Source organism: Equus caballus, chromosome 11 (assembly GCF_041296265.1).
Source record: "Equus caballus isolate H_3958 breed thoroughbred chromosome 11, TB-T2T, whole genome shotgun sequence".
NCBI lineage: Eukaryota > Metazoa > Chordata > Mammalia > Perissodactyla > Equidae > Equus > Equus caballus.
This window is the reverse complement of record NC_091694.1, coordinates 13,202,873-13,215,634: the sequence shown is the minus strand read 5'-3', so window position 1 is coordinate 13,215,634 and position 12,762 is coordinate 13,202,873. Positions and strand designations below refer to the sequence as shown.

The window sequence follows — 12,762 nt, the reverse complement described above, 5'->3', positions numbered from 1 at the left end:
CAATGTATAATGGGGAAAGGATTACAAGCAAATCAATTCAAGCCTTATTCCCCACTGCCATTAGTGCATTAAAAAGGAAAAATTGACAATACATTATCTCTGTCACTGTCCACTATTTGGAATACAGGTAAAAACTAAAAGTATAATCCAAAAAGGCTCTTAAGCATACAATATACGTATATTCAGTTAAGAACAAATAACAAACAAACCCAGAACAGCATTTATTGACTGTTCTGGTGTGGGCCAGGGATTGTGCTGGGTGCTGGGGATATAAAAATAAATGAGAAACAGCTTCTAGAAACCCCCAGCTCGAAAGTCTGTGCATTGACACGTGCGTGTTTAACTCAGAGGGAAGGCTCTCATTCTCCCACCCAGATAGTCCCATTCCCGCTTTGGAAATTGTTCTAATGGTTTTAGAAGCAATAAATTAGATCAAGGTGCTTGAGTTAGCCCACCGACCAGGAAGTAGCAGCTGAAAGCTTGACAGAGTTTAAGATGGAATAGCAAGTGAGAAAAGGCGCTTACAAGAGCTCAAAATGCTTAGCAATTTGGGGGCCTTTTTCTGGAAGGGCCGACAGTCCATCTAAGGGGGTTAACTGTTTTGTGGCACACTGTGATTTTGGGTGTTCATAGTGACCTTGTGTTTTCAAGAACGTGTTTGTGTAGAGAGTGTTCAATCTAAGAGGGCAATGATGATAATCTTTTAACATTTGTGCCCATTTATTATGTTCCTGACATTGTTATAGGAGCTTTACATGGAGTAACTTACTAACTCATCATCTTGTTTATATTCTCACTGTTGTCCCCATTTTTCAGAGGTTGCACCTGAGGCACAGAGGGTTAAGTGACTTGAGAAGGGGTGGGGGTGCTGGCCCTGTGGCTGAGTGGTTAAGTTCACACACTCTGCTTCGGTGGCCTGAGGTTCGCCAGTTCAGAGCCTGAGCCCAGACCTACACACCGCTTCTCAGGCCATGCTGTGGTGGCATCCCACAGAGAGAAACTAGAATGACCTACAACCAGGATGTACAACTATGTACTGAAGCTTTCGGGAGGAACAAAAAAAAAGAGGAAGATTGGAAACAGATGTTAGCTTGGGCCAATATTCAAAAAAAAATAAAGAGGAAGGGGTGGGGCTAAAAACCCATGCAGCTGGACTCCGACTCCAGAGCTTGCACTCATAATCACGATGTAATTTTAGATAGGTTTTTTCCAAAATGGGTAATATTTTGAACTTTTAACTTAAAGGGTTAAATCTCAATTATGCTTTCATACAGGGAGTTCTGAGTCCCAGAAAAAACCTGAGCAGGAAATAGAGGGGAAGCTTTGGTAGCACAGTCCGTTGGAGGTACAGTCCCAATATGTAAAATACTGTTGACTCGCCCATAACTCTGATAGCAACTCCTTGTTAGTTTTCCTTGTAATGTCTTCTTCCAGAGTACCGAAGGAGTGGGTTGTGGAGAAAACTCCTCCTGAGGAGAGATCCCCAAACCCTCCTGGGGATTTCTGGGAACTGGATTTTAACTACAGCTCCTGGGAGGAGATCATGCTAGGAGACATGAAACAGAGGCAAGGTTATGCCCCCTGTATTTTTTGCCAAGCACCAAACCTGAACAGATAATACACTGTTTAAGAATGAGTAGGAGAAAAAAGCCAAAATGGGGTCTGTGGAAAAATACTGTAGAGCAAAAGAATGAGAACATTACAGAGAAGACTCAGAGAAAGGAGTTTCTTCTGAAAATGGAGTACTCCAAAAGAAAACATGAAGAAATTCATCAGTAGAATACCAGAAGATATGATCTCTATGAAAGAGGAACAGATATCATAAGGAAAGAAAAGGATGAGGTGAAAATGGGGTACTGTCATGGGAAGGATTGTAAAGACCCTAAAAACCTAATAGTAGTTTTAAAATCCACATACAAGTTGGTTGGGGAAGGATGGATGTTGTAAAGAATTAAATCAGTGATATGAAGGACAGGCCATTATCTCTCAGACTGCAAAGGAAAAGGGCAAGGAATAAAAAATTTTGAGAAAGAAGATGGATATTAAGGCAGAAAATAGAAAAACCAGTATTATACAATTGATATTCCTGAAAAGAGGCTCAGAATAAGTTAACACAAAAATGAAGATAGGAGAAAACTTTTCTGAAGGTCTGTTTATGAGAGTTTAGAAGATTCTCCCTGTATCAGAGAGATGTTGCAAATCTTAATGTCGTAAAACAATAGAGTGACATATGCTCTGTTTTTAGGCCAAAATGTTGTGACTCAAGAATCTTATACACACTCTTTCCTTCGGAGGGGAAGGCAACAGAATGACATTCTTGAATACGTAAAGCCTCAGGGATATATCACTCAGATATTCTTTTTGAAAATAAAATTACTGATGATGTACTTTAATAAACCTAAGGATAAGCAAAAACTCAAATCAAAACCAAACTACAAAAAATACTCAAGAACAAAAAAGGAGTAGTGGTGAATGCCAAAATTAGCTAAAATAGAGATGAATTTAAATGTTTATTGTGTACGTGATATAAAACAATGCAAATGTCAAAAAATTCTTGAGAGAAGGGAAGTAAAGTTAACAAAAGGTTAAAATAGCTGTCTGGATCCACATTCTCAGATCATTTAAAAGAAAACTAAAAAGGATAGGAGAGGGAGAAGTAAACATGTGCCAGGTTATTACTTAAAAACTAGGACACAGAAGTTAATGTTTTACTTGCTGAATATTAGAGAATTATAGGTTAAAAATAATTGTGGAGTCTATATAGTATCACTGGTGAAATTAAAAACTGTTTCTGTTTATCAATCTATCAGGACATGGCAGGGTTTGGAACAACAAAAAAAGCCGTGTAAAAAAGGAACATAAAAAACTGGGAAGCATAAAGAGAAATTCCATAAATAAGAATATTTTAGTGATAGCAATAAATCCAATAATCTCACCTACTGAAAAAAGAAAATGTAGGAGCCGGCCCCGTGGCTGAGTGATTAAATTCACGCACTGCCTTTTGGCGGCCTGGGGTTTAGCCAGTTCGGATTCTGGGTGTGGACATGGCACCGCTCATCAGGCCACGCTGAGGCGGTGTCCCACATAGCAGAACTAGAAGGACTTACAGCTAGAATATACAACTATGTACTGAAGGGCTTTGGGAACAAGAAGAAGAAAAAGAAGATTGGCAACAGATATTAGCTCAGGTGCCAATCTTTAAAAAAAAAAAAAGTATAATTTGAGTTAAAAGCCAAATCTGTATGATATTTACAAGAGACTTAAATTGATTAACAGAGAAAGATTAAAGCAAAAGGATAGGTGAATATGTATGAGTGACACCACTGAAAGTAACAGTTGAGACGTTAACTGAGCGGATGCTAGTTTCTCCCATTGACTTTCTTCCCAAGAAAGATTCGTTTTTCTTTGTGTTTTTAAGTTGGTGTTTGGATTTTCACTGAAAATTTCATTTCAAGAAAGGATTTACTGATATAAAAACATGTTTCCAAAATGTCCTCATTAGGTCATCTCTGAGTTGAATTTTGGGGCTTTAATCCTTTGATTCTCTACATTAAAAAACCAGATCAGTGTTAGAATGATGCTTCTGTTGCCCTATTGATCCAATTTCGCATGCCTACTGTGTGCCAAGTGTTTCTCGGGATCCAAGAGAAGTAAGACCGTAATTTCGGTCTTGAATCTGGGAAAATTTTAGATAAACTTTTTTCCACATGTAATGTAGAATAATTGTAGTGGAAAAAATTTGCAAGGCAAGTTAGTTGCTCTTTCTCTTCCTGCTAAGATAACTATTTGTAAGTGTTTTGATTTAACCATTTAAAATATGGAGGACATCTCCCAATTCTCCCATAGTCCACCCTCCCTGCTACCGTGCGTGTTCCTCTCTGTTTCTCAGTTTTTTCTCACCTTGGTGATTGCCATCATAGCAGCCTGTAGAAGCTTTTTGATGCTCTCATGCAAAATTTCTCTCTACTTTCAGTTTACAAGCATTTTATTTTATTTATTTTTACTAAGACAGCAAGAGAAAAAAATAGAAGAGAATTATAAAAGGAAAAGACCAAAGAATATGGGATTTTTGAGTTAAATAGGTCTCTGTCCAAACTAATGTAAATAGCTGACTACAGGTATTTTTAGCTAGCAGTGATTCAGTCTTTGAAAAGGTTTGTGATTGTGTGTGTGTGTGTGTGTGTGTTTTGTTGGTTTTGTTCTTGTCATTACTCCCCTGTTCCCCGTACCCATCAGTTAGACGTTCAGCTTCACCTGGGTTGCCAGCAGGTTAGCTGGTACCCCCACCCTACTAAGTGACTTGAGTTTTCTTACGTGCTGGCTGGGCTCTGCACCCTCACTTGCCATGTATGTGGAGCCATGGCTGCTGTTTGACTCCTCCCCTTCCTTCCAGCTGTACCAAAGTTTCCTTTCCTGTTTTTAGATCCATATAATGTCCGTGTTGGGTGCGCTTATCTGCGTTTGCATGTGAAGAACTTTCTCTGAGGAGAAATTTTCATTTAGCGCTCATTATTTGTGCTGCCACCTCATCTATTCAAAGGATGCCATATTTAGTCAAGAGATACTTATGGTGGGGGGATCTTCTCCCCAACTCTGTAAATGCTTTTACGAATCATTCCTAACAGTGGAAGAGAAGGCTATTTCATCATAAGCTGTACGTGTTTGGGGAATAGAGACACATTTTTTATTGTATTCTCCTGAATCTTGTGAGATTCCTTTCCTTTGGCTAATCTGTAATTTTAAAAAAATTCAAAAGTGATTGCTTTCTTTTTGAGTTTCTTACGTATCAGTTTGTTTTACAGGGAATCCACATGCAGGTAGAGTCAGACAATTATTAACTTTGACCAGAAAATTGGTACTGAAATAATTATATAGTAAATGGTTATGGCTCACCAAGTCTCTATCTTGAAATATCTAAGTCTAATTTTATATTAAAAATGGATTTAAGATTACTGCTTCATTGTTTGTAGTTCTCCTTTAAGTAAACTTTACTTGTACTCTGGTAAATTTTGCATATCTTTGTCATGGCAGATTCATGACTTGCAGAGTGAACTAGATAAAGAAAAAGAAGATGCTCAAAAGAAAATCCAAAAATTGGAGGAAGCTTTGAAGTGAGTAAAATTATAATATACTTAACTTAAAAAATACTCTTATTCTAAACCGTGAGCCAAGTTAAGTAACTAGAACCTAAACCTCATATTTTTTATAATAGCCTTGTTATATTTGAGTCGGTTTTCCATCATGAACTTGTATTTTCAGAATTTTGTTACTAGCCATAAATCTTTTTAAAAAAGGAAAAATCATTTCAGCTGTTTTTAAGTGATAGGAATGTAAGAAAATAGAACTTAGTGATTTCAGATGCTTTCTTCCTCTTAAATGAAAACAGATTAAAACAACAACAACAAGATTTAGGTCTTAGGACATTTGGAAATTCCTCTGTAGATTATTTTGAAAAATTTGGGTAATAAATGTTCTAGCCGTTAAATCTGGAAATGGACTACTATACAGGCATTGGTAGGGTTTTGTCTCATGATATAATACTTACATAGACAGATTGGAGTGTTAGATTTTTTCTTCTCTGTTCATTTACTAAGTTGATTAGGCTCTACTTATCACTAAGTTTTATGTTGCGGTTTTTGCTGGAAAACATTGATTTATTCAGTATATATTAAGTTCCCACCATGTGTCAGACAATGTGTAGTCCCTTCCCAAGAACCTTATAGTCCAGTTGGAAAGATATTCAAGAACTTTGGCAGTTATACTACAGAGTGATAAGAACTTTAATAGGAGAAAAGTCAACAGGGTACCTGGCCCAAGAAAGCGATTTAAGAAGGGACACTTACTTGAGTGCAGTATGTCTAGCTAACTCCAAGAGAATCGGATAATTCCATTTTTCTTGCTTCCCCAAACCTCCAAGCAGGAGTAACTTACAGAAAGGCCAAAAAGCACACCCAAGATCAAACAAACTCAGTGTCAAATTCTGCCTGGGAAGATTGCGTAACCATTCCCTCACCCTCACTTTGCTTGTTAGGAAAATGTATTGGCTGAGTTGCTGAACAGAGCATCTTAAAATAATTTATGTATGATGGCATCAAAGGATATCGCTTTTTAAAATCTACACGAGGACTTACTCTTACTTTTGTTCACAGCAGCACGTATGAATGAGATGAAATCAGAAGAGAGCTATGATACTCATTAACTATTAAGTCAAATAACTGTATCTTACACTCCAACTTGAATAAGGACAAAACTAGAGCATTCTTGCTTTCTTGAAGGATATACTGAAAAAGTATATGGTTTTTTCTGAGGAGTTAAAATCTGTAAACTACAGACGTAGATAGTATAGATTTAGTTTTTTCCTTTTTCAATCTTCTGTCTTTACCAAATTTGATTTCTAAGTTTTCGGTACTATAAAAATAATAAAGCATTGTTCAGAGATATTGCATAAATTGTCAATTTTTAGGTATTCAGTGAAACATTCCAAGGTCATCTTTTCAATTGCTACCTTTCTCAAACTCCTCTTTGGCAGTAAAATACAAAACTGCCTTGAAATAGATTTGTTCTGATCCATATTACCTGTTTTCCATTGTCAAATTGTAAACAGTGTAACTATTTCTCCCCTGACACTGATATATAGAAGCCTTATGTTTTTCAGTTAGTATTGAAATTATGTAGTGGTAATTTCACTAGAACATATGATAATATTGGTCTTTGCATGATATGGTTATAAATGACCCTACAGGAAGCAAACCCTTATTTAACTAAAACATGTTGTTTTGATTGTAGCACTGTATGTACATATGTATGTATACGGGACTGTAGTTGAATGTATACACCACAGATAAAACTTTAACCGGGTTTAAAAAAAAATAACAGAGAGAGAAAACAAATTCAAATATGGGCCCTAACCTCTCAGGCCAGAGGCCTCTTGACATTACTAAAACAAACTAATCACACATTTTTGTTAAAAAGAGGCATCTCGTGAAAACTGGATATTCCATTAGTGTACTTTTCAGTTATTATTTTGAATTTTTGTTTCAATTACTTTATAACCCTGAAACATATGTTTAGCTGACTTTTTGCAAATTTATCTAATATATAAAATGTAGATATATAAGATATTTGATTATATAAATATTTAGAAATATCTGTTACGTTTGCTCTTGCTTAAACTTGCTGTAAAATATACTGTACGGAAAAGTGAAACAGTGGCCAATTGTACCCTTACATTTTTTTTTGGTGAGGAAGATTGGCCCTGAGCTAACATCTGTTGTCAATCTTCCTCTTTTTGCTTGAGGAAGATTGTTGCTGAGCTAACATCTGTGCCAGTCCTCCTCTATTTTGTGTGTGGGATGCTGCCACAACATGGCTTGATGAGTGGTGTAGGTCTGCACCCAGGATCTGAACCCGTGAACCCAGGCCGCTGAAGTGGAGCATGCGAACTTAACCCTGAAGCCACTGGGCCAGCCCCTACAATTTAAAAATAATTTTTAAAGCTAGGTAATGTAGTCTTGTGTTTAAAAATCAGAAAGATGAGAAAAAAAGCGTATTGGGAAAAGCCCCCCTTCCATACAAGACCTCTAGCTGCACATTTTCCCCTCTTTGAGAGAAGCAGTGTTACAATTCCTTGTCTCCTTTCATGTGCAAGCATAAGTATTCTTCTCCCATCGTCTTTTCTCCTTACACTCTACATGTATCCTCATCTTTCTTTTTTTTTGTTTTTACTTGTCAGTATATCTTGGAGATTGTTTTATATAAAGACATAAAGAGCTTCCTTGTTCTATTTTATGTTTGATATAATTTATTTTACCAGTTCTCTATCGATGAATGCCAGCCCTGGTGGTGTGATGGTTAAGATTGGGTGCTGTCATCCACAGGACCCGGGTTTGCATCCCGGTCAGGGAACCACACCACCCGTCTGTCATTGTCATACTGTGGCAGCTGCGTGTTGCTGTGATGCTGAAAGCTCTGCCACTGGTGTTTCAAATACCACCGGGGTCACCCATGGAGGATAGGTTTCAGGGAGCTCCCAGACTAGACAGACTAAGAAGAAGGACCTGGCCGCCCACCTTGAGAAAAAATTGGCCATGAAACCCCTATGAATTGCAATGGAGCACTGTCTGGTACAGCGCCAGAAGGTGAAAGGAGGGCACAAAAAGACCGGGCAGGGCTCCGCTCTGCTGTCCACAGGGTCGCTGGGAGTCAGAATCCATTCCACGACACTAGCAACTGCTACTGATGAACACAGGAAGAAAGTCCTTCCATTTGTCTTGTGGCATGTGGATGGCTTGATTTTAAAAGTTAAAACTGATGCATTTGGAGTGTGTCCAGGGTAGGTTGTGAGGTATGGATCCTCTTGTTTTTGTTTTTTGTCAGATGGTTGCCCAGTTACCTCAACGTCATTTGTTTGATAATCCAGCCTTTCCCTCATTAGAGTTCTGCTCTAGCACCTTTATCATTGGATTTGTTTCTAGACTTTCTGTTCTGCAGAGATCTGGATATGCTTGCACCAGTCCCTTTTAGTTACTGCAGTTTTAAAATAATGTTTAATATCTAATAGGACTTCTTGTCTTGCTGTGGTGTTCTTTTTCAGAATCCTCCTTTTTTTTGTTTATGTTTTTCCATTTGAGCTTTATAATTAGCTTGTCTAGTTAAAAAACCCATTAGTCGTTTTGTTATTGTTGCTGAAAGTGTATGTAGGTTCAAGAGAGGAAGAACTGCCATCTTTTAATGTTGAATCTTTTTATGCAAGAACATGATATGCCTTTCCATTTGTTCGGGTCTTCTTTTGTGCCATTCTACAGCTATATCCTTTTTTGAAACAGACATTGTTCACAAGGAATTTATGTTACTTAAATATCACAAGCTGATTCTTTTGTATTAAGCCTGTGTGCTAGTATTTTGACTCTTTCCTAGGGTATGTGATATGAAAATTAAAGTATGTAGGGAGTTGTACATTCTAGGTTTAAAGTTTCATACAGAATGTAAGATAGGGATTTTAAGCTCTTTTTACTTTTGGACATACTGTGTACTTTTATATGAAGAATGTACAACTCTTGGGGGCATCACTTATTTTGTTTATACTTCTCCTGCAGCTATTCAGTGACTTATACATGATTTTAATCAAATTAATTTATTAATTCCTCCCAACATGTATTCTGTTCTAGGAACTTTCTTGGTACTGGGTAGAAAGTGCTGGACAAAGCAGGCAAGGTCTCTGCATTGGCCGCTGTACACGGCCACACAGGTTTTGTATTGCATAGCACACCATCTGTCAGTGTATTAAGATAGTACCATAGAGATTAGTGCTTACGATACAGAGGGCGCTGTTCCGGTGACTACTGTGTGATGTTCTCTGGAAGTTAGGTGTGCTTTTCCTGCTTCAGTTGATTACATCAGATATTCTTGATTTATTTTATTTACCTAATATAAAATAGTTATTTTTCCTTCTATTGAACTATTGTTAGAATTGTTGCATTGTTTGTAAAAGTAGAAATTTTGTAATGAAGAAATAAATGAAGTGTTTCAGTCCCTGTTTCAAGAGTTAGGGCTTTTTATAGGAAGTCCAGAATCAGTCGGCTTAACCTTGTATGTCCAATAACTTCTTTTTAAAACTCAGTTGCCTGAGGACCTTGTCATCATCTTACTGCTCTATCCGTTTTCCCTTCGTTGGTTACTGTGGACTCAGATGTTCAAACTGCATCATGTTCCTCCTTTGTATAATGTTTTTCTCTGTTCAGGTATGCAGGATGAAAATCACTGTTATTTCTTCCAGAGGCCGACCTAATACAGTGTCTCTAAAGCTACCCACCTTTTCTTTTTGGAGAAAAAAATCTTAGGAATTTAAATACAAAATTTTATTTTCATCATGGAATTTCTATCTAGAACTGTTAGAATGCTGCTGATTTTTCGTAGTGCTGATTCCCGACAACACTATGAGTTTGAAATTCTTTCAGGATTATATGATTTAAACAATGAGTGAATTTAGGAAAAATAAATAATAGTAATTCCTATTAGAGATTATTTCAGCAAGTAAGTAGTTCCTGTATTTATAATACATAGACATATTTAATTTATTACAAGAAGTGACAAGTAAAATATCTCAGGGTCTTGAGATACTTTCAGCTTGTCCCAGATCACTTAGCTGGCATGAGGTGGAGCAGGCTATGAACCCAGACAGTCTCTGGAAATATCTGAAGTCTAAGTATTTTAAAAAAGCTTTTATGTATTTCATATAATAAATGGATAGGTGATGAGGTTGACGTTTTTGTTTTTTAGCAAGTGAGAATTTTTCCCACCTGGAATGGAAGGACACTGCCACAGCATTTTAAGAGAGGCTCTTGGGAGGCCTATGGAACACAGAATAGGAAATGCAGCTTTCTAATAAGTGTACAATTAGGATATTTTTAATGAAAATAGAAGATATTCTTCATGGATGATTATGGTACATTTTAGACATGCTTTAAGTTTTTTTCTTCTTGTGGGAGTTTGCAGTGCATAGATAGTAATACACAGGTTCATTTTCCACTTTTAATTTAGTGACCTTGTTTTGTAAACTTGAATCTGATTGTAGCACACATAGTTTGATTCCTAATGGCAGAGCAGATTACCATGCACTGGTTATCACTTTCAAGAGAGTAAGGCATCGTGCACTGGTTACCCATCCCTAGGGAAGACTCAAACTACATGGGGGATAGCAAAGACCATCACAATGCCAGCCGCCAGGAGTAGAAGTCCAAACACTTCTGCTCACTGCGTCTTCGTACTGGAGTCTCCATGAACACAATGTGATCAAGCGCTGAATAGAACAACGCTTTACTTACACAGGGAGGAGACAGCAAGATCAGCTTTAGTAGTGGGCGTCGGTCCCCCAAGGGCAACGACTCTCTCCTGATGGCTGATGCAGAGCAGTTTGTCTACCCCTCCTGAGCTGCAGTAGAAAGAGCCTGTCCTCTCCTGGCAGAGATGTAACAGTGGGGTTGGCCAGGGGCCGTGTGATGCACACACTTCAAGCAAAGACAAAAGGGCATCCAGGGAAAGGTATCCCCACACAAGGTGACAAGGCCAGCAGAGGCTTTGTGGGCTCTTCATCTCTTGGTAAGGAAGTGCTGCAAGCCCAAGGCCCATTCTTATGTACCTGAGTGGGGCCGAAAGACTGTGTGCATGAGACTGCTTGTCCCAATACTTAAATATTGTACTATTTCAAGGGAGGTAAATCTTATGCCTGAACTGCACTTTAGGGAGATTATCCTGGCAGGATAAGAAGAACTTAGATGCAGGACGATAAGGGAGATGAGCCTACAGTAATAGGCCATGCAAGAGACAATGACTCTGAAGGCGATGAGTCTGTGTTGAAGATTGTAAATACAGCCTCCAGGAAAAACAGCTTCTATGGAACTATTCAGTCTCATCTAAGCACCTTTTTTAAAATTCAGAGTCAGGATGAACTTTCACAAATAATTTCCAAGAGATATGCTTACAGAAAAGTTACACGGTTTTATATTTTTATTCCATGTAGGAGTAACATAGATTGTTGAGTAAATGCAAACATGAAGTATAAATACTGAATTTTTAAATACAGTTTCATGATTCAGAAGACACAAATTTAAAGATGTTTAACTTTTATTATTAAATTTTTTCCAGCTTTATTGAGTCATAATTGATATACAACGTTGTGTAAGTTGAAGGTGTACAACACATTGATTGGATACACTTACGTGTTGCAGAATAATTGCCACCTAAGCGTTAGCGAACGCCTCTATCAGCTCACCTAATTACCATTTCTTTTTTGTGGTGAAACATCTAAGATCTACTCTCTTAGCACCTTTCAAGTATATAATACTGTACTATTAACTGTAATCACCATGCTGTACATTAGATCCCTGGAACTTCTTGATCGTCTAACTGGAAGTTTGTACTTTTTAACAAGCAACTCCTTACTCCTCTCCCCTCCCAGCCCTGATATCCACCATTCTACTCCAGTTCCATGAGTTGGGCTTTTTTAGATTCCACATATAAGGAATGTCATACAGTATTTTCATTCTCTGTCTGACTTATTTCACTTAGCATAATGCCATTAGGATCCATCCGTGTTGTTGCAAATGGCACGGATTCCTTCTTTTTTATGGCTGAATAATATTCCATTATGTATATATATACATTATACATATATATATACACACACACACACCCACACACACACACACCACATCTTCTTTATCCATTTACCTGTTGATGGACACTTAGGTTGTTTCTATAGCTTGACTATTGTGAATAATGCTGCAATGGGAATACAGATATCTCTTCAAGGTTCCTGATTTCATTTCCTTTGGATATATGCTCAGAAGTAGGATTGCTGGGTCATATGGTAGTTCTATTTTTAATTTCTTATTAAAGAAAGGAATTTCTTGTACTGTTTTCCATAGTAGTCGTACCAGTTTACATTCCCACCATCAGTGTGAAGGGTTCCCTTTTCTCCACATCCTCACCAATGCTTGTTATCTCATCTTTTTGATAATAGCTATTCTAACAGGTGTGGGGTGCTATCTCATTATATTTCCCTCATGATTGAGCATCTTTTCATGCATCTGTTGGTCATTTGCATGTCTTCTTTTGAAAAATGTCTTTTCAATTCCTCTGCACATTTTTAAATCAAGTTGTTTTTTTGCTATTGATTTGTATGAGTTCTTTATATATTTGGGATATTAACCCCTTATCAGATATATGATTTGCAAATATTTTCCCCCATTCCATAGTTTACCT

General features: G+C 37.5%; 1 protein-coding gene across 17 annotated transcripts in view; it reads left to right on the top strand.

The window, feature by feature from the left end:
- CEP112 (centrosomal protein 112) overlaps nucleotides 1-12,762 on the top strand; it is a 452,281-nt gene that overhangs the window by 127,965 nt on the left and 311,554 nt on the right. For all 17 annotated transcript variants that reach the window (XM_070227014.1, XM_070227013.1, XM_070227007.1 and 14 more), the window contains one exon: nucleotides 5,032-5,111. In XM_070227014.1, coding sequence (XP_070083115.1) covers nucleotides 5,032-5,111 — 80 coding nt within the window. The remainder of the gene's footprint in view (nucleotides 1-5,031; nucleotides 5,112-12,762) is intronic.